This window comes from Lepisma saccharinum, chromosome 28 (genome assembly GCF_977018435.1).
Source record: "Lepisma saccharinum chromosome 28, izLepSacc3.1, whole genome shotgun sequence".
Taxonomy (NCBI): domain Eukaryota; kingdom Metazoa; phylum Arthropoda; class Insecta; order Zygentoma; family Lepismatidae; genus Lepisma; species Lepisma saccharinum.
This window is the reverse complement of record NC_139256.1, coordinates 23,447,731-23,475,239: the sequence shown is the minus strand read 5'-3', so window position 1 is coordinate 23,475,239 and position 27,509 is coordinate 23,447,731. Positions and strand designations below refer to the sequence as shown.

Here is a 27,509-nt window from a genome sequence, read left to right as displayed (position 1 = left end):
CCCTTTTCTCCTGGCACTTCCATCATCTGCTGCATAGATTCCTCGTAGATTTTCATGGATGCTATAATTGTAATTGTCTCTGGCAATGCACCATAATGTGCAAAAATAAACTTGAATAGCACAGGAGTTTTTTCACTTCACGAATTGAAGCCGCTTCATTTTCTGGAAGAGCATCGATCACCTCACTGATTTTTTGAAGGTTGTTAGCATAATATATAGCTGCTGATATCCAGGTTCCCCATCTGGTCAAGACTGGTTGCGGAGGTAAACTAAGCTCAATCGCAACTTCCTGAAATTTTCAGGTTCGAGAGGGAGATTTCAGAAATATCTTCTTTGTGTTCGAAATCAACCTCTCCACTTCAGCAGTCAATCATGCACAAGGAAATGTTAACCGAAAGGCAATATCCTAACTCAGCATGAAATACTTTTTTCTCACAGTTTTCTCCTTCAGCAATGTTGAAACATGCGTGAGTTCAATATTACTTAAATAAGGCGAAAATTATTCACATAATAAACGGAAGAAAAATAAATGCCAACAACGTTTTTTTGGGAGAAAAATAATTTATACACACATTTTTTTAAAAAAAATTGTCAAATTACATTGAAAAAGGCAAAAAAAGGCATTATAATTAAAAATAAGCAGTGGGGTTCCAAATAGGCAAAATAGGCAAAATGAGAAGGCTTCTAAAACATTCGAAACAACATAAGAAACGTATATCCGGAAAAATTTTATGAATATATGCAGTAGATAAAAAGAGGCATTTTGCCAAACTTCCGGGCTCTAGTTATGAAATACACCTCAGCAAGATAACCGTCCCCAGCTTAAAACGTAACAGTGTATTTTATTTTGAAAGGCCAATGAAAGTGCAAAAGCTACAATCAAAATGAGTATAATGAGTATAGCGTTATGCGATTGAAATATAATGAAGTTTATGTATTAGTGAAGCACGATCAGTGCATTAAATTAATGAAATGCAAGAAGAAACATGACTAGAAGATTATGCACATACTTGCAATGTAGTGCATGTTAATGCAAATTCTATGCAGTTCATGCGCTATGAATATTTTTTTTCAGCCAGCTTTTCCGACAAATTATGGAGTTCTTGTCCTTCTTAAAACAACATAAAGACGCGAATGTATTAAGGTGAAAGGAACTTCAGATCAAAAAATCTTCAACTCTCGATTATTTTAATGTGACAATAACCGTAGACATATGTGTAAAATATCAGTCCTCTCAGTTTCAGCCCATAATCATCTGTTTCATTTTCAGATACCATTGTATTTGTAAGATAGACATGTAACTACATTTTAACATGGAGATAATGACTATATTCACTTAAGTTTCAATTTCACTGTGTCTTTTACTTCACGATGCATATTTGAGGGCCCACTACGGTAGACAAATTACTGATATACGTGTACTAATAGGCTTCGAGCGTACACCGCTCGTTTTGCCTATTCGAGCGTTATTCAATTCCGTGCGCTATCTAGCGTCGTCCGTGAGAACTATTTGACACTCGAACGAAATCCTCTCTCTCCAACACTCTAACCTATACCTTCGACAGTTTTAAGAAGTGAAGATGATAGCTCAGGCAAAATTTAATGATAGTCGGATTTTTGCATCTTCACAATGTTGATGGTGTGTGGTTACCGATGTTGCACGGTCTTTGCAAGGACACCAATGTGGACTAAATAGAGTATTCGTACTAGTGAATATATGGACAAATTAATGACGTCACGAGTTACAACGTTCCCAGTATATTGATTGATTTTGTTTACTTTACCTCGCTTTTCTGCCACCTTTGATTAATCGTGAAGATGAGTAATGATGTGAAGAGACACTCACAAAGAACGCTCATGCCCAGGTCTAGATTCGAACCCGGGATCCCTGACGTCGTAGCGCGATGTGCTAACCACTCCGCCACGATGGCCGGCGTTCCCACGCCAACCTGAGGTGTAAGGTGTGGCCCTTCTTAAGTACACCCTAATGTCAATCTCTCTTCCACGTAGTACATCCTGGACTAATTTTGAAGACTGGCGAGGCTTTGACGTCTGGACTCACAGCCGGTACAGGGAGATTATTTCCAGAACATCCTTGGCTGTTATGCATTTGAAGCTTCGGAACGAGTCACAACTCTCGAAGTAGCCAATCAACGAAGCGAGCCACTGACGTCATCTCAACCCAGAACCTATCGCTAAGCCCCCCTGCTCAGGCTCTGCACGCCCACTAGGCTCGCCAGACAGACTCGCGTAGTCCGCTGAAGATGTTCGGAAAGTAATTCGCCTCTATAATCCTCTGTTGGACTTGTGTTGAGTCGTCTGCATATGTTTGTGATTGTCGATTTATCCACCTTTATCATCTTCTCACCATTCATCCTCATCTTCGTTAATAGCAAAAAGTGGGAGAAGCAAAGTAAAATAAATCAAATCATTCATTATTGGTTAGCACATTGCGCTACGACGCAGGGCTAGGGTGACCAGACGTCTACTTTTGTGGATAGAGTATAGCATTGACCATAGCAAATGTCCTGCATAGAGAATGTCTCCACACATAACGATTATCATAAAAGGCATATCACGTGGAGCGCGTTAAGTATTCAAACAATCTGGGAGCTGAACACGATCCCTTTTCCGACTGAGTCATTAGTACATTATTCAAACTCTTTGTTTCGCCCTCTGAGAATGTTGGAACGCATTTAGTCCGTTCCTCTTCGATTGATTGATTTGATTAATTTTCCCTCGCTTTTCTGCCGCTTTTGGCTAATGATGATGAGGGAAGATTTTGATGAAGGGAGACTCACAAAGAACACCGATGCCCAGGCCAGAATTCGAACAAGAGAAATTGTGGCACGGTGTTCTAACCAGTGATGTGCCGTAGACTATAAGTTTACGACTACATGCGTTGTCTACACGTAATCTACGCGTAGATTACATTGGGTTGTAGTTTACATAGACTACGTAGACAATCTAAAGTGCATTAAAATTAATTTTCAAGGCTTTTACGAAAGGAAAGTGACATTTTCAACTATATTGGTTCTTAACGAAATGAAAGAATCCTATTTACAACACAATTTCTCTTTTATCAACAACTATGGAAGAAGATAAATAGTATGCAAAAAACAACAACAGATGGCAGTCGTGAGGCAAGAGTGGTATTTTTCCCATAAAACACTAGAATATTTCCTATATTAGGTTTCTCCCTAGGTGAGAAATTGTCCGAATTTGGAAGAAAGAGTATGAAAAGTTCTCTTCACACATCAGCAACTGATACGCAGTATAATTTTCTTTTAATTCCACGGCGCCCTTTGCTAAGTTATCACCTTTCGCCATGTTGTTTACATAGATTACCTAATCTAGGTGTATAAAATAGTCTACGTGTAGAATGTAGACTATCGTTGTTTACGCGTAGACGCACATCACTGGTGCTAACCAATCAGGCCAGAAATGTTCGTGGCATTAAAATCATATTTCTTGACCCAATCCAAACTACCTAAAATTTTAATTCGGTTTTTTGGAAAGGTCGGTATTGCTGCTACAACAATTCTTGTCTTCTTCTCCTTCTTCTTCTTCTTCTAGCCTAACCTAACCACCACAGATTATTTACTACCCCAAAAGGCTACCAGCCAATGGGAATGCTTGAAAAGGTTGTAGCAGCAACCACTACCATTTGAAAATAAGTTCAAGGGAAGTTTACTTAGGAGATTGCTTTCGTTGCTTAAAGGAAAGAGGACATTATTGAAAAAGATCATCTGAGAACTATATGTGAGCAAAGTGTTGGTAATTTTTTTATTGATTAAATTATGATTAATGGCAAATGTGTTTCCATTTTTTACAGTGTCCTCTTTTTCCGGACTGTGTCCTCCTTTTTCGCCATTCTTTGTCCTCTTTTTTTAATGTATATGTCTGGTCACCATAGCTAAGGGTCCCAGGTTCGAATTCCGGCTTGAGCATGGATGTTCGTTGTGAATGTCCCAGACGAAGCAAACTAATGATCTAATCATAACTGGTAGTTTGTATCCTGTGTCTCTTCTAAAATAGTCAAAGCAGAAATTAAATCACATTGTGCTACAACACCGATTAACATTTTCAGTGTGCAGAGAACATCAACAGATAGTACTTTCCTTAATAACGTCTTGCGTGTTGAGACATCGTTTTGTTGCCAAGAAAAACACCATTTCCTGTTATGTACAGTCACCGGCAATATAAATGGGACACTTAGATCCTGAAAGAGCCGTTACCCTGCATGGAGTTTGTGTGTTGCCTAACTCCGAGGCGACAGCCGAACTTCGCCTTACAGTTAAGCAACACGCACAACACATTGCAGGGAAACGGGTATTTCAGGATGTAGGTGCCCAATTTTAATTGCTCGTGACTGTACACGGCCATTCAGCACAGACTCAGGGTTGCCACTGACATATTTTTTTCCTGTAGGAAAACGACAAAATATTTAGTGTTCTACAGACGGATTATGTGACCATTCAAGACAGTGACTGACGAATCGAGTGTGATCACTTCTAGAGAAAACGTGTGGTACTTTTGTCTAATACAAAGCATAAATAGGGGTGCGTACATGATTGAGGGATGAGAGGTTACGCCCAGCGACATCTGTTAGCATGACTCTATTGCTGTAGCACATTCTAGTTTTTGTATGTTACCCGGCGGAAAACACATGACAGTGGCAACCATGACTACATCACATTGGTACTACGATAGAAAATGCAGTTCCGACACGAGGTCTTATACCAAAACGCTGTGAAGAAAAACTGTTAGTCTTCATGTCTTCTACGCCCTGTATAATGTTGTCGTGTTGCACGAGGACACCCTGTATATGGTGTTTGTATGGACTCCAATGCAGAACTTGTTTTCTAGAAACGCTTAAAAACTCTTCATAAGGCAGTTTACTATGGTTACACAAAAGGAGCGGTGATTCAAAATTAATCACAAGAATTGTGATTAAGAATTGAAGACTACATGTACTTGATGGTGTACGAGTCCACTGATATTTAGACATGTTGGAATTTAGTATTTGTTGTTACTTTTAGATGTCTTCGGAGTATGTGATCACTTGATTTTAGATACTATACATGTAGATTGACTCGTATATTAATTTATTATTATTAGATTAATTGTAAAATCTCCATTTACTGTTAATTCTTAGATTCCTAACCAATTGTTATGTTTACCGACAAACATGATTTTTAATGGAATCTAGGCGCTGTCGTACACTTGGTTTCTTTAGCCTGCAGTGGCATAGTAGAATGGAATTCATAACTATTACCAAGAAAACTGTCCCCCAATACGCTCATTAATTTCGTTCTATGAAATGCGAGATCCAACAACTGATACACGACTCCAGCGAAACAGCATAGACAGCATAGACGTTCCTCAAGAGAAAATGAACCAAAAGATAATGATTGACAATTTTTACCCCACTACTGAACACGTTGGTTCCCTTCCAGATGACCACCCTTAGGATTGATGTTTGAATCCGAATACTAAGGGTTTGGAATCCTGGAAGCAATATCTGGATTCCCAATCTTGGATACAATATCCGAATCCCAAACTTTTGCCCCATAATTTCAATACCGAATCTACGTGGAATCCCGAATCTAGTATCCAACATCGGAATTCTGAATTCTGGATACAATATCCTAATTCGGAATCGTGGATACAATAACCTATATTAATTCCGAAACTTGCATTCAATATCGTAATTCCGAATCTTGCATACAATATTAGAATTTCCCATTTTGGATACAATATCTGAATTCAGAATCTTGCATATAATATCCTAATCTCGAATCTTGAATACAATATCCGAATTCCGAATTTTAGATCCAATATCCGAATTCCGAAATTGATTCAATATTCGTATCCCGAATGTAGGATCCAATATCCGAATTCCACATCTTGTATCCAACACCCGAATACCGTATCTTGGATACAATATCCGTATTCCGAACCTTTGATGGAATATTCGAATTCCGAATCTAGGATCCAATATCCGAATCCCGCATCATGGGTTCAATATCCGAATTCCGATCTTGGATACAATATCCGAATTCCAAATCTTTGATTCATAATCCGAAATCCGATCTCAGATTCTATATCTAAATCCCGAATGTTGGTTCCAATTTGCAAATCTCGAACCTTTCCAACATCAGAATTCCGAATCTTTGATTCAATATCCGAATCAATCCCTAATATTGGATACAATGTTCGAACTTCAAAACTTAGATTCAGTATCCGAATTCGGAATCTTGGATTCAATATCTGAATCTATTATGTTGTATAAAATACCTGAATTCCAACACACATAAAAAAATCTCATTCATAAAACACGCTCCCTGCAGCCCCTACCTAATCTCAGCCTCGATGAGAAGAAAACCGCACGTTTCCTACCCACGCAAAATAGACCGCCGTGAAAGAAAACTTAATTATTCCCATATTTGCTTTAATAGAACGACAATATATACGTTTCACCGCAGCACCATGTGGGGAACTTTATTATATCACACGGCTACTTCCTGTAATCTGTCCGCCGGGTCGTTCATCTCTTGCCACGAGCAATGTAAATTACGAGCACCAGAAGCAATCAGTGCATAGCGCCATCAAGATTTCTAATTGTTTTCTTTAAGGGCGTAAAACCACAATTAACAAATCAGGAACTTTATCATGTGATCGTCACTTTTTCCTACCATGCAACGGTAAAGAGTAGAGGTATATAAGCGCTAGTCTCCGTCTCCAAGACAACCACTTCACTGCTTTTACCTCTTCGAGTATCACCGCCTGGTAACCAACAATGAGGATTCTCGTAAGTATATGAACTTTCAAGCTGGAACGGGCGATGTTATCTGTTGAGGGATTGGTTTGTGAAAGGATGCTATTTCCTCGTAAATCTCAAGAGGAAATTACTGAAAGTTCTTGTAAGCTGCGGTCGTGGTACGGAAGATAGGGTGGGATTATTTCCGTAACATATCTGGCTGTTTTGCTTTGGCTGCTTGGAAGCGAGTCTTAATTCCGGAATCAGCAAATCAACGAGCGCGCTGCTGACGTCATTTCAAAGGAGCGCCTATCGCTAACACTGTTGCTCAAGCTCTAGGCTGTTGGTAGGCTCGCTAGTTGGACACTCTCAATAAGCTGGAGATGTTACGAAGATAAACGGAGTATAAGAGTGCCGGATTCGTATGGTTTCTTAAGGTGAACTATATCCAAGGGTGTAGGGGAAGATTCTCAGGTCTCATCCTGTCTACCCTGTAGTGACGGTGAAGGGGAGATGGGCGGCTAGGGCCCCCCTTGGACCTTCGATTTTGGAAAAAAATAATTTCGCTATGAATGGCATCACCACTGTCATATTCACAATTTAGTTTTAACTTTCCAACCCCTAAGAATTTTTGTGCCCCTTCCCCCATAATAATCGGACATTCTGCTCTCATCAAATATTTCTTGCGTCACTACTGCTCTACCGTCTTCGAAACTGCATTCATACAGGCTAACGAGGTTTTGGTGTCTAGATACTTCTCTGTGGGAGGCGCCCTGTGTTTCCATATACCTCTATACACAAATCGGTATGAATACTTTAAATTCGGATATTACCTTCGATAAAGTGTTAATATCAGTAGAAACCGTTTCCATAACATAACGTTCCGGAAGTCCTGGCATTCATTTTGGTTAAAATAGGCAGGCGAAAAGGCACTTATAATGTGATAAATAGGCACCAAAATGAAAGAAAAATATGCACAGTGTAAGTGAAAAAAGTGGAAAATTCCAAGCCACTAATATCTATAATTTCATTCAGATAATTACAGTCTACATTGTACATGAAAACACATTTCTACTTTCCTTTTTTACCTTGATTGCACATAACCGCTGGTTTTATTTTAACATTCATAGATGTCTCTATGAAATAATGATTTTTATAACTGCAAATGATCCCTCTACTTCGAACAGGCTATTATAACTGGATTCATATTGTCAAGAAAGGAATTTCCATCTTTAAGAAAATCACAAATTGTTTTCAATTTTTTCAATTCCTCATTTGTACGTTTGCTCTCTTCCGCAACAGCTAACCCCTTTTCTCCAGGCACTTTCATCAGCTGGTACACCGATTCCTCAAAGACTTTCTTTGATGCTATAAGAGTTTCACTCCTTTTTGCAGCTTTGTAATTGTATCTGGCAACACTACAATGCGCTTACAAATAAGAATTTTGAAAGAAAAATAAGTTATATAATTTTGTGAAAAAACATTCTAAAATGTAATTGAAAATGTCAAAAGGGAATTAAAATTTAAAATAGGGTACAAAATAGGCAAAATGTAAAAGCTTCTAAAACATTAGCCACAACATAAAAAAATGTATATCAAGACAAATTTTATCAATATATGCACCAGGAAAAAAACAGGTATTTTGCCAAATTTCCAGCCTCTATCCATAACGCATATTTCCTTTAATTCGTTATTGTTAATAAGGGGCTTGTTCAGTGATGTGCCGTAGACTATAAGTTTACGTCTACATGCGTTGTCTACACGTAATCTACGCGTAGATTACATTAGGTTGTAGTTTACATAGACTACGTAGACAATCTATAGTGCATTAAAATTAATTTTCAAGGCTTCCATGAAAGGAAAGTGACATTTTCAACTATATTGGTTCCTAAGGAAATTAAAATAATCCTATTTACAACACAATTTCTCTTCTCTTCTATCATCAACTATGGAAGAAGATAAATAGTATGCAAAAAACAACAACAGATGGCAGTCGTGAGGAAAGAGTGGTCTTTTCCCTATAAAAGACTAGAATATTTCCTATATTAGGTTTCTTCCTAGGTGAGAAATTATTCGAATTTGGAAGAAAGAGTATGGAAAGTTCTCCTCACACATCAGTCACTGACACGCAGTATAATTTTCTTTTAATTCCACGGCGCCCTTTGCAAAGTTATCACCTTTCGCCATGTTGTTTACATAGATTACCTAACCTTCGTGTATAAAATAGTCTACGTGTAGAATGTAGACTATCGTTGTTTACGCGTAGATGCACATCACTGGGCTTGTTACACGGTAAGGAGTATAAACACTGATGTAACCTAAGATATAATTAATCGATCAACCTGTACTGTCAGAACTTACCGTAAATTTTACAGTATTCAACCGTTAAAATTTAACATTCTGCCTATTACTTAAAAACAACGGGAGGAAAATTTTTCTTCATAAGCGTAGGCACATTCATGACGTCATTTCTTTGTTCCATAGCTAAAAAGTGACGTAAAGATGGCATCGAGAAGCTCGTGTAATATTTAGTACAGACACACGCCCACATTTGTTATATATACACAGGCTGATAGTACAGCAATAGCACAAAAAAAGGTTCCAAATTTAAATTTGCATGTTTCATCTTGCACAAGGACAGATAATGATTATGAATTGTTGCTATGTGTACCATAATATATTTTTCAAAAGGAATCATAATATTTACATTAATTAGTTTAAGTATGGAATAGCTGTTAATGCTTGGTATTCAAAATAGAACACAGTCAATTTATTCCGCCATTTAACTACTGTAAAAAAATGAACATGAATAAACTGATGTAAATTTATTTATTCAGCTTTTAATACTCGTATATAAGATATAATTGTTGCACACAACTGCCATTTATGATCATTATCTATCAGTATACAAAATAAAATATGCAAATTTGGACTATTTTGTATTATGTCTCAATGCTGTACTATAGGGCTGTGTATATAATATATATTAGTGTGTGTGTGTGTGTGTGTGTGTGTGTGTGTGTGTGTGTGTGTGTGTGTGTGTGTATAACCAAGCAGTTACCGACGTCATCTTTACTTCTGATTCTTACCATAGCACAGAGAGATGACGTCATCTTTACTTCTGATTCTTACCATAGCACAGAGAGATGACGTCATCAAGTTAAAAAGAGCTCTAACCAATAAATAGATGACTTCCTGTTTAGTCAAGGGAACTTCTATTTACGTTGATCGATACTATTAAAAGTTCCCACAATGTGCTTCCTTGGGCAATATTTCGTTGCACATCAATAAGTAGATGCATTACAGATATCCCCGACATGCTGTGCCAGACACAATTAAAGAGCAAAGGCAATCCGGTACATCTTCATTAAGAAGACCAATCGTTCGAATCAAAGGACCGTGACAAATTCATCGGAATTTTCTTCTGGATTGCAGCACGTAGACAAACGAAAGTTGATCCAAGAGAAAGTACATTGTGTGATTGACTGTTACTAAACCGTGACGCTTCACAAAATATATGCATATTCGTGTTCGGAGTAGCACAAGAAAGTAAAAAAACTGACTCTCTGGCAGTCCTATACCCGAAGAACTGGTTCATCTCAGTGTTGTCTCTTCCGTCTCGTCTTGGCCTTCCTGGATCTCCGACCATCAGGTTTTCCAAGAAGGGTTTTGCAATATATTGTTTCTTCTTCCATGGTCTAATATCGTAAGATTTTGTAGGCTTAACCTATTTTACCTCTGTAGTGCATAAATTGACGTAAATAAAAAAAAAATCATATTATTTATTACATTCCCAAGAGAGGAAACAGTTTTCCGATAGAGCAATAGTTAATCTCTCGGTTACATTAGTCAATAGCAGTGGAAATTGCATTGATTCCAAACCCAGTGTAAACTGCTGACCCGGTATATTAGATTAAGACATTTCTTTTGCTAACTGTAGAAACGAAGTCCTAACCCTCTGCCATTTTTTGTTTATTATTGTTATTATTATTATTATTATTATTATTCACACAGAAAGAGCGGCAGTGGTCCATTTTCGGCCTCTGTGGGACTAGGTGGACAATACAGTGTACATTACGACACCAGAGTCCCTGGTTCGAATCCCGTTAAGACATGTTTGTTTTCAACTGTCTTGAATGGGAAAAGCAGGGAATTGAGTCAAGTTTGAGAATGATTGGGGAACCTCAGTTTAGTGGTTTTTCATTTACAAAAAAATCGGTAGGGTCTCTGACTGCTATACGGCAGACACGGAATCGATTCCCAGGGAGAATGATTTCAGGTGGGAATGTTCAGCCTCTAATCAATGTGTACCTTGGAGGGAGATAACAGGAGCGTGGTGCTGAACACACCATCTCCACAAATGCCCAAGATTATGGATGTGCGTAGCCATGAGTGCTGTGACACAGAGAACTGCCTTAAAAATCTCTTCCTTATAACCTGTACATTTGTTCCTAAAAGAAGGTTAATATTTGAAGACTAAAATTGGTAAACGCTGTAAGTGCCACAATAATTCAAACACCGTTTTCCACGTTAAACTGTGCAATGTACCATGCTTTATAATGTGGTAAACGTGAAATCTGGCTGGTAGCCCTCTAAGTAATTCAAAGAGGTCACTAGTGTGAACGTTCTTAAGGGCTGATGTGCGAAACGATGCGATTTCCCAACACTTTCGTCTTTGGCACTTACAACGTTTACCACTTTTAGTCCTCAATTGTTTCTTCTGTTTAGAAATAGTCTTTGGAATTCGCAACCTCAAACTTTTCAGTTACGGTTGTGACAATATGTGTTTAAATATACTTGCACACATTGAATAAAATTAATTTTTTATTATTATTTTTATTTCCAGGCATGTGTCTCCTTCTTGGCTTTGGCCATAACAGCTAGTGCAGAGGAAGGGTCACTGGAAGAGAGGACGTTGGTGAAAAGAGGTATCCACGGATTCGGCTCAGGTGGTTACGGCGCAGGCGGTTACGGCGGAGGTGGCCTTGGTGCAGGTGGCCTTGGGGCAGGCGGCTACGGCGCAGGTGGCCTTGGGGCAGGTGGCCTTGGGGCAGGTGGCTACGGCGGACAAGGAGCGATCGGCCATGTCCACCACAAGCACTTCACCACCATTGTAAAGAACGTCCCGGTCCCAGTACCGAAGCACATTCCGGTTCCGGTCGTCAAGAGCGTTCCGGTCCCTGTGCCCCATCACGTGCCAGTTCCAGTTGAGAAGCCAGTTCCGTATCCAGTCGTGAAACCATATCCAGTTCCAGTCGTCAAGGAGATCCCTTTCGTAGTCGAGAAGAATATCCCAGTGCCAGTGCACTACCCAGTTCATTACCCTGTGGAGAAGCCCTTCCCAGTGTACGAACCCAAATCCTACGCCATCCCTCATGAAAAGTACATCCCCATCAAGGTACCAGAGGTCGTTACCATCACCAAGGGACACCATGGAGCTGGATTGGGAGGTGGCTACGGAGGCGGTTTTGGAGGTGGTTTTCTTGGCGGTGATATCTAAGCTGCTGAGACTTTTCCCTTATTTATATGACGGCGTCGTCCCTCGTCTTTCACCCTATTTTTTATACTTTGTTACGCATCAAAATGCAATTAAAGATACATATATAAACTGATAAACAATGTTATTTTACTCATTAAAATGTTACCTTATTTTTACACTGTTACCGTAAAATTTACAATATTATACCGTTAAAATTTAACAGTGTGCCTGTTAATATGCTAAAACGGGAAGCAACCGTTATTTTCTTGTGCGCAGGCCTATTGTCTAGTTAAAATAAGAAGTATAGATGGCGCTCAAAACCGTTGGAATATTAAATACATATATACACTCACACATATTACACACAGCTAAGTATAGTGTAGTATTGAGACATATAACTTTTTCCTCAAACATAAATTTGCACATTATAAGTTGTGTAAAGAGAGATGACGATTATGAAATGCAGTTTTATATATCTTAAAAGTACTTTATAATGCTGAAGGAAATTAATTAGGATAGCTGGCCGGTAATACTTGAAAAAAGTCTATCGCTGATGCTCATCTTATTGTAATTGGATAGCAAAGAAAATTGACGATCCAGACCCTCATTTTTTTTCTGTCAACTATATACAGCACATTGTGTTGGTTTGGTGGCTGAATGTATTGACTGGACAAATCATGATCCCACCAACGAAGTTTACGTGTTCGAGTCCTGGTACTGGCATTATAATTGTTTCTTGATAGTAATAATTAATCATGATTCATCATCATCTTGTTGATTAGTCTAAAAATACATGAGAGCGACGTAAAATAAATAAACAAAATGACACGGTTTACATAATATGCCTTCAAGTTATCAAATACCTGCATCGTACAGAAGTCTATTGGTATCCTTTTCGCAGACGCCAGGACTCGAACCCTAGGATAGTCGGTGACGAAATCGAGATTCTAGTAGACACCGCTCTCGCTCATATTAAGTACAACAAGAAAATCGTCTTGAAAACATCTGCTATCAATCTTATTTTCTCGTGTCCGCAGTGTGTTTTCCAGTTTGGTGGCAGTGAGTTTCTAGATCGACCTATTGAAACTTGCCAATCGATATCTCTCGATTGGAACTCTTTATCGATGCCTGTCCATGGACGTCAGAAAAGGGGTCAGGGTTAATCTTATAGCTGGTGCTGATGGGGTGCGGAATGGAATTTAGGGGGTGCGATGTTGAAAATATAGAAAACATGAAACATGCATGCATGTCTTAGTCACAACATCAAAAACTAATCATTTTTGACTAGGCTTGTGTGAAAATATGCCAATGAAACTCAGGACTTCTACTGACTTGCTTATTTTTGACTTGGTTTGACCACAGCAGCCACATGTATTGTAATTTGAAAAGAACAAAGCCTGTTCAAGGTAGGCCAGTGACATACATTGTGGCGACCTCCGAAGTGGAATGGTTAGAACTGCACGCTACGACGCAACGACTCCCGGGTTCGAATCCCGGCCTGGGTGATCTTTGTGATTTACCTTCATCAATTTCATCCTATCATCACTCATCTTCCTCTTCGCGATTAGCCAAAAGTAGCTGAAAAGCAAAGTAAAATCAATTGATTGATTTGCTTTATTTTACTTCGCTTCTTGTGCAACTTTTGGCTAATTTGCGAAGATGGGGATGAGTGAATGGGCACTCACAAACATCCATGCCCAGGCCAGGATTCGAACCCGGGACCCCTGACGTCGTAGCGCGATATGCTAACCACTCCGCCACGGCGGCCGGCATAATATATGTTATCAATCAATCTTTCAGGTTAGGATCAACAACGTGCGAATGCAAGAATAGCGGTTTCACTTCAATACCTAACATAAAACGCCCACTAATGACTTGGTTTTAATAAGTCATCATATTATATGACACCACAAGAGTGAATAGTGTTTTCGGGTTGAGAATAGGTTTTACTGTAAATTAGGGGTGCGGAAAAAATTAAGGGGTGCGCAAGCACTCCCTCGCACCCCCCTTGCCCTGCCCGGATGGGCGTTGCCAGAAATGTTTGTAAAGGGGGGACGGTGGAGGATCAGATTGTTGATGTAATATTGAATCGTAGAAATAATATTATAAAATAATAATAACTGTGGTTGGAAGTTATTATATTTATATTGGGGGCACTTTTTATTTTACACCTAGCACAATTATATTATTTTTCTATATTTTTCATATTTTGCTGAACAAGGATATTTTACGTTAGCCTTCTGTAAATCAGTCTTCTCAACTAGGTATAGTCTACAAGCAGATGTGTATGTTGCTAGGGAAAGAAGTTAGAATAGCCAAATGTTTTTTTTGTAACCAAACATTTGTTTAAAAAATAGGCGACAAGCTTATTATTATTAACCAGCATCAAATCTTTTGTAGCAATTGTTCAACTTTTAGTAATAGTGCATATTTTAGAATTACCAAGAATTTTTGTTAAAATTACCAATTAGTAAGTAAGGGTACCAAACGTTTTGTTTACAGTTGAGAAAACTTAACACTAGGAGAAATTTAGAAAGTAAACATTATTCCCCCCACCTCTTCCCCGTCCGACCCTTCTGAACGTCTTGAAATTCCTGCGAACTTTTATTAATTTAACTCCGCAAATGTAATGTATTCTCTGTCCATCATAAGAGTGAAACCAATGCAAACAAAAGCACGTGACTTGTGCTGTTTTCCTATTGCTTAATTCAGCTTGCGCAAAGATATATTGATCATAGTCATACATTTCATAAAATAAGGTCTCATAATTTCAATTTCACTAAAGTAGTTTAGTTAGAATAAAGGGGACTATATTCAAACGCGTATTAGTTTTGCGCTATAGTTGGTACCAGAATTGGGCAAAACGATTTCTCAGAAATCACGTTCACTTGTTTACAATGACTAAGTTCTTGCAGTGAACGAAGAGTAGTCATGATCTTCTCGGTAGTCTTCATAATATCTTGAACTTTCAAGGAAACGCAGGTCACATTTTAAACAAAATCTCGGCTTATATGGGACTGTTTCTTGTAAATAATATCAATGACGTGTTACCAACTCAATATCTTTCAAATAGTATGATTACTTTAAGCTTTCAACCAGGACTAAATCTCCTGACCAGAAGAAATCTAAATACCAAGGCCTTCCTTCATACATACTTACTTCAGTCATTTCAAGCTGGACTTATTACACGAGAAATCATCACATTTGAGCAAGTCCAGGGACTGACAACACTGACAGTGAGAATGAAGTAAGGCAGAACGGTTTCCTGGTCTCTGAAAAGTTAGCAAATATATAGACTAGATGGTTTAAAAGCTAGCCTTTATTAAATTTTGTATTGTTGACTAAATTTCTTGTCAACCTTAACAAATGTGCACGATTATTAAAATATTTAAGTTCTCGTGAACGATCATATTTGTTTGTGCCCTATTTAAACAAATAGGGTTGCTGAAAATTAAGTTGATTATTACAGATACACTTTTTTCTCTCTATGTTAAGACCAAGATCTTGTAATTACTTTTCTTGCATATGGATAATAAACCTTTTCCTGCTCCCACAAAAATAGGCAATAATTAGGCTGGAGAGTTCAATGGACTAACCGATCTCTAACTACGCACTGGTAATGATCAGGCTGGAGAGTTCATACGAATTAACCGATTAACCGATTCTTTCTTGCATAAGGTTGGCAAGGTTAACCCGAGAAAGCCCTATGTCACCTGTAGGTGACAGCTTTTTAATATTTTTTTATTGTATGCTGTGGCTATGTCAAACTGTTCATTGACTTTTTCTCAACTGAATTGTTGCATTTTTGATCTGAGGGACATCTTGTGGAACTTTCTGGAACTATTGCAGTAAAGATGGCTGCCCTTAGGAAGGACGACACATCACCTGCTCCTGGAGAAGGACATTCAAAAACATCAAAATGGTAAGATGATTAGAAGTTTATTACTTTTACTTACTCTTAAAGGTTTAAGGTTTATGTCTGGTAAATATAAATTTTCTCCCTGAACAATTAGTTGGTAAATTTGTAGTGTCACCTGTAGGTGACATTGGGCTTTGGAAGTCATAAATGTATAAAGGACTAAGACGTAATTGCATTGTAGTGTTAATTTTAATAATTATAATTGTAGTAATAATATAATTACAATATAATATTGTAACAATGATGTAATAATAATAATAATAAAGTATAATTTTAATAATTTTAGTCCTCCAGTGAGTAATGATTTATAGTTATTGTAAAAACAAATATAAAAACATTGAGACTTGAAAAATAAACACAAAGAAAATGCTTTCCTCATCAATAATAATGATAAATCTTGGGGGCAAAACACTGCTATAGTATCTTATACTGATATACACTGTAATGTTGTGGTATGTGTATTACAGTCTAGTACTAATAAAAAAATAATACAAATTTTTGAACTTGGAATCTACTATCATTTCAGGTTGAATATGGATGAAGCATTACAACTTATTGAAGAAAATGATGATGGCATTGATGAGGTTCTTTTCCCACCTGATGATGATGGATTCACAGATGAAGACAGAGGGGATGAGAATTGCACAGATGTCAATCGCCTTCCTCCAGCAATGCTTCTTGCCGAGGAGTTATCATGATTCACAAGAGACCGCAACAATTGAAGAGACAACAATTGATGCTAGTGGAATCGGGAGGGCATGTTCATGGGTGGCGTCGATCGTTTCGACCAGAACATTAACTCCTTGAGGGTCAGTTTCAGGGGTAAAAAGTGGTGGTTCTCCTTGTTTGTCTTTGGAATAGATGCAGCATGCCACAATGCATGGTTGATTTGCAAGAAAGTGAATGGCAAAAATGTGACTTTCCGACGATCACTGGTGGAATCATACTGCCGTTTACATGGCAACCCTCCTTACAGAAGTCCCCAAATTGGTTCTGTATCCTTGCGTGTACCAAATGAAGTCAGACAAGACAACAACATTGCCGAACATGTAAAGGTAGAGTGTTCTCAAAGAACATGTGAACACTGCCACAAGAGGACACGGATAATATGTATGAGGTGCGGTGTAGCATTACACATACAATGTTGGTACGAATTGACACCCCTGTATTTTCGAGCAGGATAATAAAATCTTTATTTTTTCTTCATTTTATTCCATTTTGATGCAAAACCAATCAACCCTGTTAATATGATCACAAAACTCACAGAAATAAAGTCATGGGCTTTCTCGGGTTTAACGTTCTGATTCTTGCATAATTTTGGCAAGGTTAAATATGTTTCGATTCTTTTTAATAATACATACACAATATATGAATTTTATATTTTATTTACATACAAAACTATACAATGAGGGCTAGTGGTAAACATGTTTACGTATGACACATAACGACAGAAATATCAGAAGAGAAGTAATCAAACAAGGAAGGTTTTGAAATGATTCATTCATTTATTATGACATCTCAGTTTGCCTGCCATCTATGAGTAATAATATCAAGTAATCTTCAATTGTCTATGCAGGAGTAAAAAATTGATGATTCCATGTTCTTGGCACATGTAGATGAGAGAAAGAAACTGTATTTTACTTTCCGAAAGTTTGCATAGGATAATAGACAGGAATAATGAAATATTGTAGATGCCTGGGTAAACGGGGTGGTCTTTGCTGATTCATGAATGGAGCACTGGGGTCAGGAGTTATAGGATTCAATGGTAGAAAGTTGGGGTAGAGGTGTGAAGCAGCTTGTCTTTTCTTGTGAAAGTTCTGATGGCCATTGTGGTTTGCTGGCGATCTTATCATTGGCCTCCTTGCTGGTTTCATAGACGTTGGTCTTCTGACTCTTTTGGGATGAGTGGGTGGCGGTTTTATCACTGATTTGAATCTAGGGTGAGAATTAGCCTTGGGGGTGTCACCTTTACCTCTAGCATGGAGTTTCCTCAATCGAGCTTTCCTGAAGAAGCGTATTTTCTTTGGGTCACGTGGTATCATATTTAAATGTTTCCGGGGTTGCTCTATGATATCATAGATGTTTGTTGGTTTTTTGGGGTATTGCTGAATCTTTGCTCCATAAGGAAGCTTGTCTGTAACTTTAAAACCAGGAGCCTTTAGTTGGGTGGTCATGCTTTGGGAGTTTTGCTTTGACTGCGCTATTAGTAGACGGGTGCCATTAATAGGCTTCCAAGGGTTGTCGTGAGAAATTCTAACAATTATATGACCAGTACTATTATTATGATTCGTTTCTTGTTTTCCTAAAGCATTTGATACAGAATTAATCGACATGACACTGAATGGTTTATTATTTAAACTTTTTATAGGTTCCCATTTGTTACTATCACCATGGGAATTCAATGGGACATCGAACACCTTGGTGCCACTAGCTTCAGAACTGTCCCCGTCGTCAGAACCAACAATGAAAACATTCCACGGTACTTCAATAAACTCATTGTTGTTGCTTTCCAATGGAACATCTTCACTGCTTGAACCTAGGATGTACACATTTTCTGGATCCTTTCCCATCTCGTCGGATATCACCAGACTGTAGAATTTTTCGGCGTCTGATGACGTCAGGTTTACATTCGCGAATTTAGACTTAGATTTAGACTTCTTGCCGTTGAGCACTATTTTCAGGAACATCTTGCTGCCTTCCTTGTAAATGCCGGATCTCCTATTCATCGCCGTTTCCTTTTGGTTCCCATCATCCTTTGCGTTCTCCTCTTCGCGAGAACTGCTGCCTTCATCGTAGACATGTGCTGGTGCAATATGTATAAAGGCAACAGTGGAAAGAAGAACCTGAAATTATGATAATTATATATGTAATGGTGATTCGTATACTTCAAGCTTAAATATTGTAGACATTGGTTAGCACATCGCACTACGAAAGGAGGGATCCAGGGTTCGAATTCCGTCCTGGGCAAGAATGTTAGTGCGTGTCCATTCATCAATTGAAGCATTTCACCGAATAACGCTGTATGGCACATTTCAGTGAATGCGAGAACAATGGATAAAACCTGTTGTATGTTACTGGACTACAGTAGAAACAACATAAAACGTTATGAAAACAAAGTAGCAATCTTTGGGCAGTATCCGACCTTATGACTGGCCAGCTTGTAGCCTGTAGAAGCGGAGCCGCAGCATGATTCCACTGGTAACTCAGCACATTCCCAAAAGTGCCATTCAGCGTTATTCGTTGGGCAGCTACAATTTCATCACATCATCACTCATCCTCATCTTCGCAAATCAGGCAAAAGTGGCACAAAAGGCGATGTAGAATAATGCAAATCAATCTCTTAATAAATTGGAGTGTAGCATGCTAGATTTCTTGTCTAGTCTTACGGCGGACGGCCTACATGCTGACAAGGGAAGTGGGCAACCAGACAACAGCAGTGGAGCCGAGAGTTATGACGTGCGGGAGGAGGTGCTGCGAGCAACTCGTTCCACAAGCTGCTGTGTTTCTTATCGCGCTGGATTGGTCGCTTCCTCGCTCCCCACTTCCTTTGCCAGCATGAAGGCAGCCCGCCCTGAGACCAGAGAAGAACTATAGTTCTACCGAAAGCAACACGAGTCTCACGATAGCGCACATTGATTGATTTTGATGTTTTAAGTCCACTTTATGCACAGTAAGACTAATCGAGACTGGACCTACAGTATAAAGTGGGATCCGAACAACTATATGCCACCACCGGGTATCGAAACCGGTACCCCTTGATTGCAAGGCGACGACGCTACCACTGCGCCATCGAGAAGGCTCAGAGATTGTATGGAGACAAGATTTGACAGTTTCATCTTGTCTTTGTCTCGAAAGGTCTCAAAAGTTTGTTTCTTGTTCACTTTGTGCTCAGACAGGCTAATCGTGACGATCGCCGACCTATGTGGTGGAGTGGTTAACGCACGTTTCGTGGTTTTGATTCACTGCCTTGACATTGGTGTTCCTTGTGAGAGTCCCTTCATCCGTCATAAATCATTCTCATCGTCGCGATTAGCCAAAGTGGAAGAAAGGCGACGATAAATAGCAGAAATCAACCAAATCGAGACTGGACTACAGTTTATAGTTGGATCCGAACCACCATCTAACATGCCTCTACTGGGTACCGAATTATTTCATTGCAAGGCGACAAGAGATACCACTACACCATCAGGGAGGTTGACGTCACTGTCTCGTCACGAAATGTTTAGCAGAAAAAACATGTACTTTAATTTACCGCACAAATTCTCATAGGGAGCTTTCAGACCACAGCTTCATTAGGTTAATTTTGTAGAGTGATTATATGATGAAGTTGATAAAGCAACACTCACAAAGAACACTCATGCCCACCCAGGATTCGAACCCGGGACACCGGGGGTAGAAGCGCACCGTGCTAACCACTCCGCCACGGAGATTGGTGCATATATTTTCATAGGATTTGAAGGTCATTAAAGTGAACCATTTCTCTTTCAAATAGTGTCCCTCTTTTATACTTTATTCCACCACTACACTCAGATAATTAAATGCATCATATCGACTGATGCATCAGAATGCATCGATTGATGCACTAAAGTGTGTTTTGTAGCTTCTTCAAAGAATCAGACCCACATTCGATGCATTTGGATGCATTTATGTATGTCGTGAAAGAAACACCAAAGTACATCATGATTCAAGTGAGGATTTCTTTCAGTCGAATTGCACTTTAATGCATCAGCTGATGCGTTTTGATGCACCAGAATGCATATTTTTTCATGATGCACTTAAACGTTTCGTCTGAGCTTCATAAAGTCTCACCTTGTTTGGGAATCTTCTCGTGAGCTGACTGCTGTACTTACGAAATACAGTTTTGGCATAATACTGGTGCACAACCAATGGAAACTTGCTGTTCGTGCATAACTTCTAGAATAATTAGACTAGACAATGTGAAAGTATCGGGCGGTATTTTTGTCGACCCTGCGAACGATCGAAATGCCGCCACCCGTATCCAAGGGCACCCACAGAATTTTTTTCTCAGGGAGGGGGCAGAGTCATACAATTTATTATTATTATCATTATTATTGCTTTGTTATTATTATTACTATAATAATAATAATTATTATTATTATTATAATAACCCGTGGCTCGACAACCCTCGGAAGGACCTTGGCCTATCTCTGGACTACCACTCTCCATCCAACAATCCTACCTAGAGGTGTGGAGATCTTCAACCAGTAATGAGGTGAAGTGGCGTCAGCACGTCGAACCCTCAGCCGTAATAGAAGATTTTTATTACCGGGTTACGCTACTCACTCGTAGCTCCCCAATTTCCTCACGATGGTGGGTTGCCACCGGTCATATACACCAGCCGAGAACCCAGAGACTGAACCTAGGCGGACTCGAATATATGCACAGCGCTTTAGACCGCACGGCCTCGGAGGAGGACGCTATATTATTATCTCTTTTGTTTTTGTTATTATTATTACTACTACTACTGTTTTTTAAAATTACATTCATTTGTAATTTCCACAATGTGTAGATCTAAAATAGACTATAAGTTTAAATGTAAGCCTACTTAAAAATAATAATAGCAATTATAATAATAATAATAATAATAGTTTCTGTAATTTACGGTCTGTAAGTCATGTTTTCTATGTTATAAAATGTCGCTACAATTCCACCATTCGAATTACATTAACATTTTCCAGAAATCTCAGGGGGAGCAAGTGCAACCTAGCCCCTCCCTGCGGGCGCCCTTGCCGGTATAGGTAAATGAAATCCAACCGATACTTTCCGATACCGATACCACTAGTATCGGCCGATACCGATACATCGATATCGGTTCAGTCCTGCTCAGAAATTGCAAGCAATTTACAAAACACATTAAACATATACAATTTATGATAAGCACAATGTCACAAGTCTAAAATGCAATAACAGAATAAAGAAGTATAATTCTCACCAATAAGTTCATAGCTTTAACACTGAGCAGGTTTATTCCAATACTGAAGAACGTGTACCAAACACAATCTTATATTAGTTTATGCATCACAGAATTTTGCACTTTCCCTGAAAGGGAATTTTCGTTTTACACGGAACAAAGAATAATAACAAATTATTTCTTTGTCTTGAGGCAAAAAAAGTACTCGGCCATTATCCTTTGATTATTGTTCAATAACAGGTTCTGATATCATTGGAAGAACGGAAAAATTCCTCCTGTTGACGTAACAATCGGTGCTTACGTAATCAATATGATCTGCATATTATATTGTTACGCACGGAAAATCTTGAGTCAGTGTTTTAACATTGTAATCAGCTCCCCTTGCGAACTTCGCATGTCGGCTTGTTAATATAGAGATTGCGAATAGATAAATTAGTAATTGAATGCGTTAAGCTATTCAGACCTATTAGGACACAAAAACAGCGGGATTGACTTGATAATTTGATGGGGGCAGAATTAACATACTATTATGCACAAACAGTGATGAATTCAAGGGGTGGAACGGGGGGATAATCCCCCCACACGAAATTAAAAAGTCCCTCCAGAAAATTTCAGCAAGCTGGCAGAGTGTTCGGACAATAGATAAGAAAGTTGGCAACATTGTTCACTTTGGCTCTCCTATCATTCACTTGAATTTAACGTAGAAAGTACATTTTCTTGCTTTTTCGTTGTAATAAGGATTGATTCAGTCCTCTTTATAATTAAAATCAAAATAATGAACGCATTTAAATTATCGTTCGTTGTGTTAACTGCTACATTAAAAAATAGGATGGATCAGGATACATTTCAAGCTTGTGTGAAGGTGTCACACAAAGTTTCATTGATTACATCATCTGCATATATGCTGTAGAAAGCACAGATGCCTTAGTTTGCTGTAAATGTAAATTATTGAATGCTATAATATTATTTTACTGAGTCTCATAATCTAATTCTTAAAATGATAGTTAGTTATACCTAATTACACTTAATTCAATTTTTTTACATATAAGACACAAGGGACAATTTTAAAATTTTAGTATTATTTTATTAGTATTATATTTTGATGCCTATGACACCCCCCGTGAAGTTTGATGCCCCCCCGGATAAAAGTGGTTTGATTCAGCACAGCGCACAAGGCGTGGCTACGGGGGAGCGAGGGGCAGCAAACAATGAGAAAAAGTGTAAAAGTATAGATGCCTCTTTACAGTATTGGCGCCCTATTAAATTAATTGCAAAGAAATAGTTCTACAATTATTTTTGTTCCCTTGTGTCACAATACGACTGTTTCTCTAAGAGTGAAATTAATTGTTTATGTTTTTTGTAATTTAGCGTCGAATTTCTGTCACTTTTGGTTAATCGTAACATGGAGAGTCATGACTGATAAATTAGATAAAGCACACTCACAAATATCTCCCATGCTAAAGCCGCCGAGTTAGAAATTAGATCACATTACGTTTTGTGCCGCCGAAACTTATTGCCTGTGGCTCTCATACCGAAGCATCACTTGGTAAGGAACCTTTAGAAATAAATTCAACTGTTCCTACCGAAGCGACGCGACAAGCTGCACGTCGTTTTCTCAATAACGTTGCATCGGTCTGGAGATAGCACATACGTAGGAAATGCTTCTGTACGGACTGGATGGGTCCCGTGTCGCTTGTCACTTCGGTGCGATACTTTCCTGTCGCGTGTCGCTTGTCGCCTCGGTCTGGAAGCTCCCTAAGAAGCTTTGATATATATGATTTGTTCACAGTGATGTGAAATAGGACAATGCTTGTTTAGTTTTAAATGAAGTCCCGTTTGGTTTAAATGTACTTTCCTTTCAGATAGGCCTGATCGGAACTGGACATTGAGATGTAAGTTGGGTCCGAAAGACTGTGACATAAAACCTTAACTAGTTGTCCAGGATAGGAGAGATGGAAGGCTTGTGTTGCTGCAGCCATAAACCTTCGGGTTTAAGAAGGCTAGAGAGAGTTATTTAGTTAGTTACAAGGCTTATGCTATGTACCAAAAATATAAATAAACGCATTCAAGCCTTCATATATTTATAAAATTACAATTAATGATCATTGATTATGTGGAACTTGTTTCCAAGAAATTTCCAGGTGTAAAAGTAATTAACAAGTACTTTTTGAAAAACTGTAGCTGCTACTTCTTCAAAAGTAACTTTCCGAACAGTGGTTTCTTACAGTATTAACTGGACGGGTTAAAGTTAGAGTGGTGTAAGTCACTTTGTAAAAAAAAATAATTTAGACACAGAAACCAGATCGCGATAAATCAATCTGTGAACAGAAAACGTGGAGTACGTCAGAGATTCATTCAAGTGGCTACAGATGACATTTCAAGTTCTAGTGATAAAGCAGCTGTTGTGTTGATCAGCAAAGTGCTGTGAGCAGTGATGTGAGTCTACGCGTAAACAACGATAGTCTACATTCTACACGTAGACTATGTTATACACATAGATTACGTAATCTATGTAACGAACATGGCGAAAGGTGATAACTTAGCAAAGAGCGCCGTGGAATTAAAAGAAAATTATACTGCGTATCAGTTACTGATGTGTGTGGAGAACCTTTCATACTCTTTCTTTCAAATTCGAACAATTTCTCACCTAGGAAGAAACCTAATATAGGAAACATTCTAGTGTTTTATGGGGAAAAGACCACTCTTGCCTCACGACTGCCATCAGTTGTTGTTTTTTGCATACTATTTATCTTCTTCCATAGTTAATAATAGAAGAGATGAGAAATTTTGTTGTAATTAGGGTTCTCTTCATTTCGTTAGGAACCAATATAGTTGAAAATGTCACTTTCCTTTCATGAAACCCTTGAAAATTAATTTTAATGCACTTTATATTGTCTACGTAGTCTATGTAAACTACAACCCAATGTAATCTATGCGTAGCTTACGTATAGACAACGCATGTGGACGTAAACTTATAGTCTACGGCACATCACTGGCTGTGAGTCAGACTCTTTGCTTTTTTTACAAAAGTGACTTACACCCAGTGATGTGCGTCTACGCGTAAACAACGATAGTCTACATTCTACACGTAGACTATTTTATACATGTAGATTACGTAATCTATGTAAACAACATGGCGAAAGGTGATAACTTAGCAAAGACCGCCGTGGAATTAAAAGAAAATTATACTGCGTATCAGTTGCTGATGTGTGTGGAGAACTTTTCATATTCTTTCTTTCAAATTCGAACAATTTCTCACCTAGGAAGAAACCTAATATAGGAAATATTCTAGTGCTTTATGGGGAAAAGACCACTCTTACCTCACGACTGCCATCTGTTGTTGTTTTTTGCATAATATTTATCTTCCATAGTTGATAATAGAAGAGAAGAGAAATTTTGTTGTAAATAGGATTCTTTTCATTTCGTTAAGAACCAATATAGTTGAAAATGTCACTTTCATTTCATGAAACCCTTGAAAATTGATTTTAATGCACTTTAGATTGTCTACGTAGTCTGTGTAAACTACAACCCAATGTAATCTACGCGTAGATTACGTGTAGACAACGTATGTAGACGTAAACTTATAGTCTGCGGCACATCACTGCTTACACCACTGTAACTTTAACCCGTTCAACTATCTTGGAAGGCAAGTTTTTTCAAGATCCTGTACTAATGAATAGTACCCGTGAGGTATTAATAAATACATCACAGTTCCAATTTACGTTCAATTAACACAGATGGTTTAAGGTATCATCCCAACATTCGCGACTAATGGGTGGGGGGAAACCATAGAAAGAACCCAATCAGAATGAATGGCGGTTGGATTTGAACTCGCCACCTTCTGATTACAATTTCAAAATAGAATCCACCATCCTATTACTAGACATTTGATTAGAAGTACGTCCGTATCTCGAAAGGGATACGAAACAACGACGTGTGCTTTAGCGGCACGCTACCATAGTCGCTAGACCTTGAAGGTCACCTCAGCTACTTTAAATTCAGATGGAGTCTGGTCTGAGACAAAGAAAATTCCAGACATATTCTCTCCTGTTGCGAAATTTTGCGAGCTTATCAACTTTGCTAAATTGGTTAATTAAGATCTCTGCTTGAGTAAGTTTTGATATCTGTTCTGATCATCAGATAATTTGAAAGGTTGGTTTCACTTGGATCTGGCAAGAGGATGGTAATATCTACGTCGTTTTGAACATTCTACAGGGTGTTCCAAAAGTCTGTAACCATACGGTTTTCTACAAGCTGCTCGAAATTACCCCTGTAATTCGTCATAGGTTCAGCCCAAGCTTCCATTTCATTAACAATCGGTTGATGGTGGTAGCCAGAGGCGCCGACTTGTCAAAATTATCGGGGGTGCTCTGATCACTGTAATAAATGAATGAATGACTCACTCCCTCCCTTTAAGTTTTGGCCTCAGTGTTCGAAATCTCGTAAAAGCCCATGAATTTCTCAAAAATATTAAAATTCGTTCGAAAGCAAAATGTCAATTGTTCACGGATGGATATGTCACAAGTTTCGTCAACCATAATAGCAAAATATTCCCGACTTTTATTATCTGCTACCACGAAGCTCAAAACAGATCTTCCTAATATATCAATGATCTCGTTCTGAACGTCATGTGAGAGCCATTTGTAGCCCGAACGTCCCATCCACTCTCCTAGCTCATACACATCTTCTTTTGAAACTCCTTTTAATAAAAATGTTAACAATACTCATAATTATATACTTAGTATATAGTAATAAGTCATGTGTTTTGCTGTCTCTGGTCATAGCCCCCCCCATACCCAAAGTTGATGGTTTAGCGGTCTCAGCCCCCCAAAGTTGATGGTCTAGAACATTTCAAATGTGTATTTAAAGTTAATTTCATGTGGCACAATTCAGAGAAAACTTTACAACAGAAGCAAAATAATACATTAGATTCTCTTAAGCAAAATTATTTGGGGGGCTCTGCCCCCACATCGATAACATTGGGGGATGGAGGCTCGAGCCCCCCAAAACCCCATGTAGTCGGTGCTTATGGTGGTAGCATCAATGTGCTGACAAGCGTGCATATTTTGTACGCCAGGTGCTGTAGATCGCAAATGAAGGAACTCACTTTTGGGACAACCTATATATTTCCTTATGATGGTAGACGTACTAAGTAAATATTTTAGGGAAGATCTGAGTCGTAGCACTAATGGCTCGACACTCGCTCTCACAAGTCCCCCCCCTCTCCTAATGACTGACTGAGGTCGGACCTGACCAATTCGAAATGAAATGACCAAAATTAAGAATGTTTATGTACTCTGTTCCGTATATATCTGGAGCAAGAGAAACAAAAAAGTGTCTGCGCAAGTAGTGATGCGAAAAGGCTCCACCAATGAACACGTGAGAGGGAACTTGATAGCGTAGAGGTGGAAAGCAA

At 38.6% G+C, this 27,509-nt stretch overlaps 2 protein-coding genes across 2 annotated transcripts; one reads left to right on the top strand and one right to left on the bottom strand.

Moving 5' to 3' along the window:
- The first annotated feature begins 6,756 nt into the window (after positions 1 to 6,756).
- Positions 6,757 to 12,376, top strand: LOC145980688 (uncharacterized). The gene is made up of 2 exons (XM_083113746.1): positions 6,757 to 6,814; positions 11,610 to 12,376. The coding sequence occupies exons 1-2, from the start codon at positions 6,803 to 6,805 to the stop codon at positions 12,261 to 12,263; spliced, it is 666 nt and encodes a 221-aa protein (XP_082969872.1). The 5' UTR covers positions 6,757 to 6,802; the 3' UTR covers positions 12,264 to 12,376.
- A 5,198-nt stretch (positions 12,377 to 17,574) lies between these two features.
- Positions 17,575 to 22,148, bottom strand: LOC145980685 (uncharacterized). The gene is made up of 2 exons (XM_083113743.1): positions 22,115 to 22,148; positions 17,575 to 19,004 (listed from the first exon to the last, which is right to left on the bottom strand). The coding sequence occupies exons 1-2, from the start codon at positions 22,124 to 22,126 to the stop codon at positions 17,799 to 17,801; spliced, it is 1,218 nt and encodes a 405-aa protein (XP_082969869.1). The 5' UTR covers positions 22,127 to 22,148; the 3' UTR covers positions 17,575 to 17,798.
- Positions 22,149 to 27,509: the final 5,361 nt, after the last annotated feature.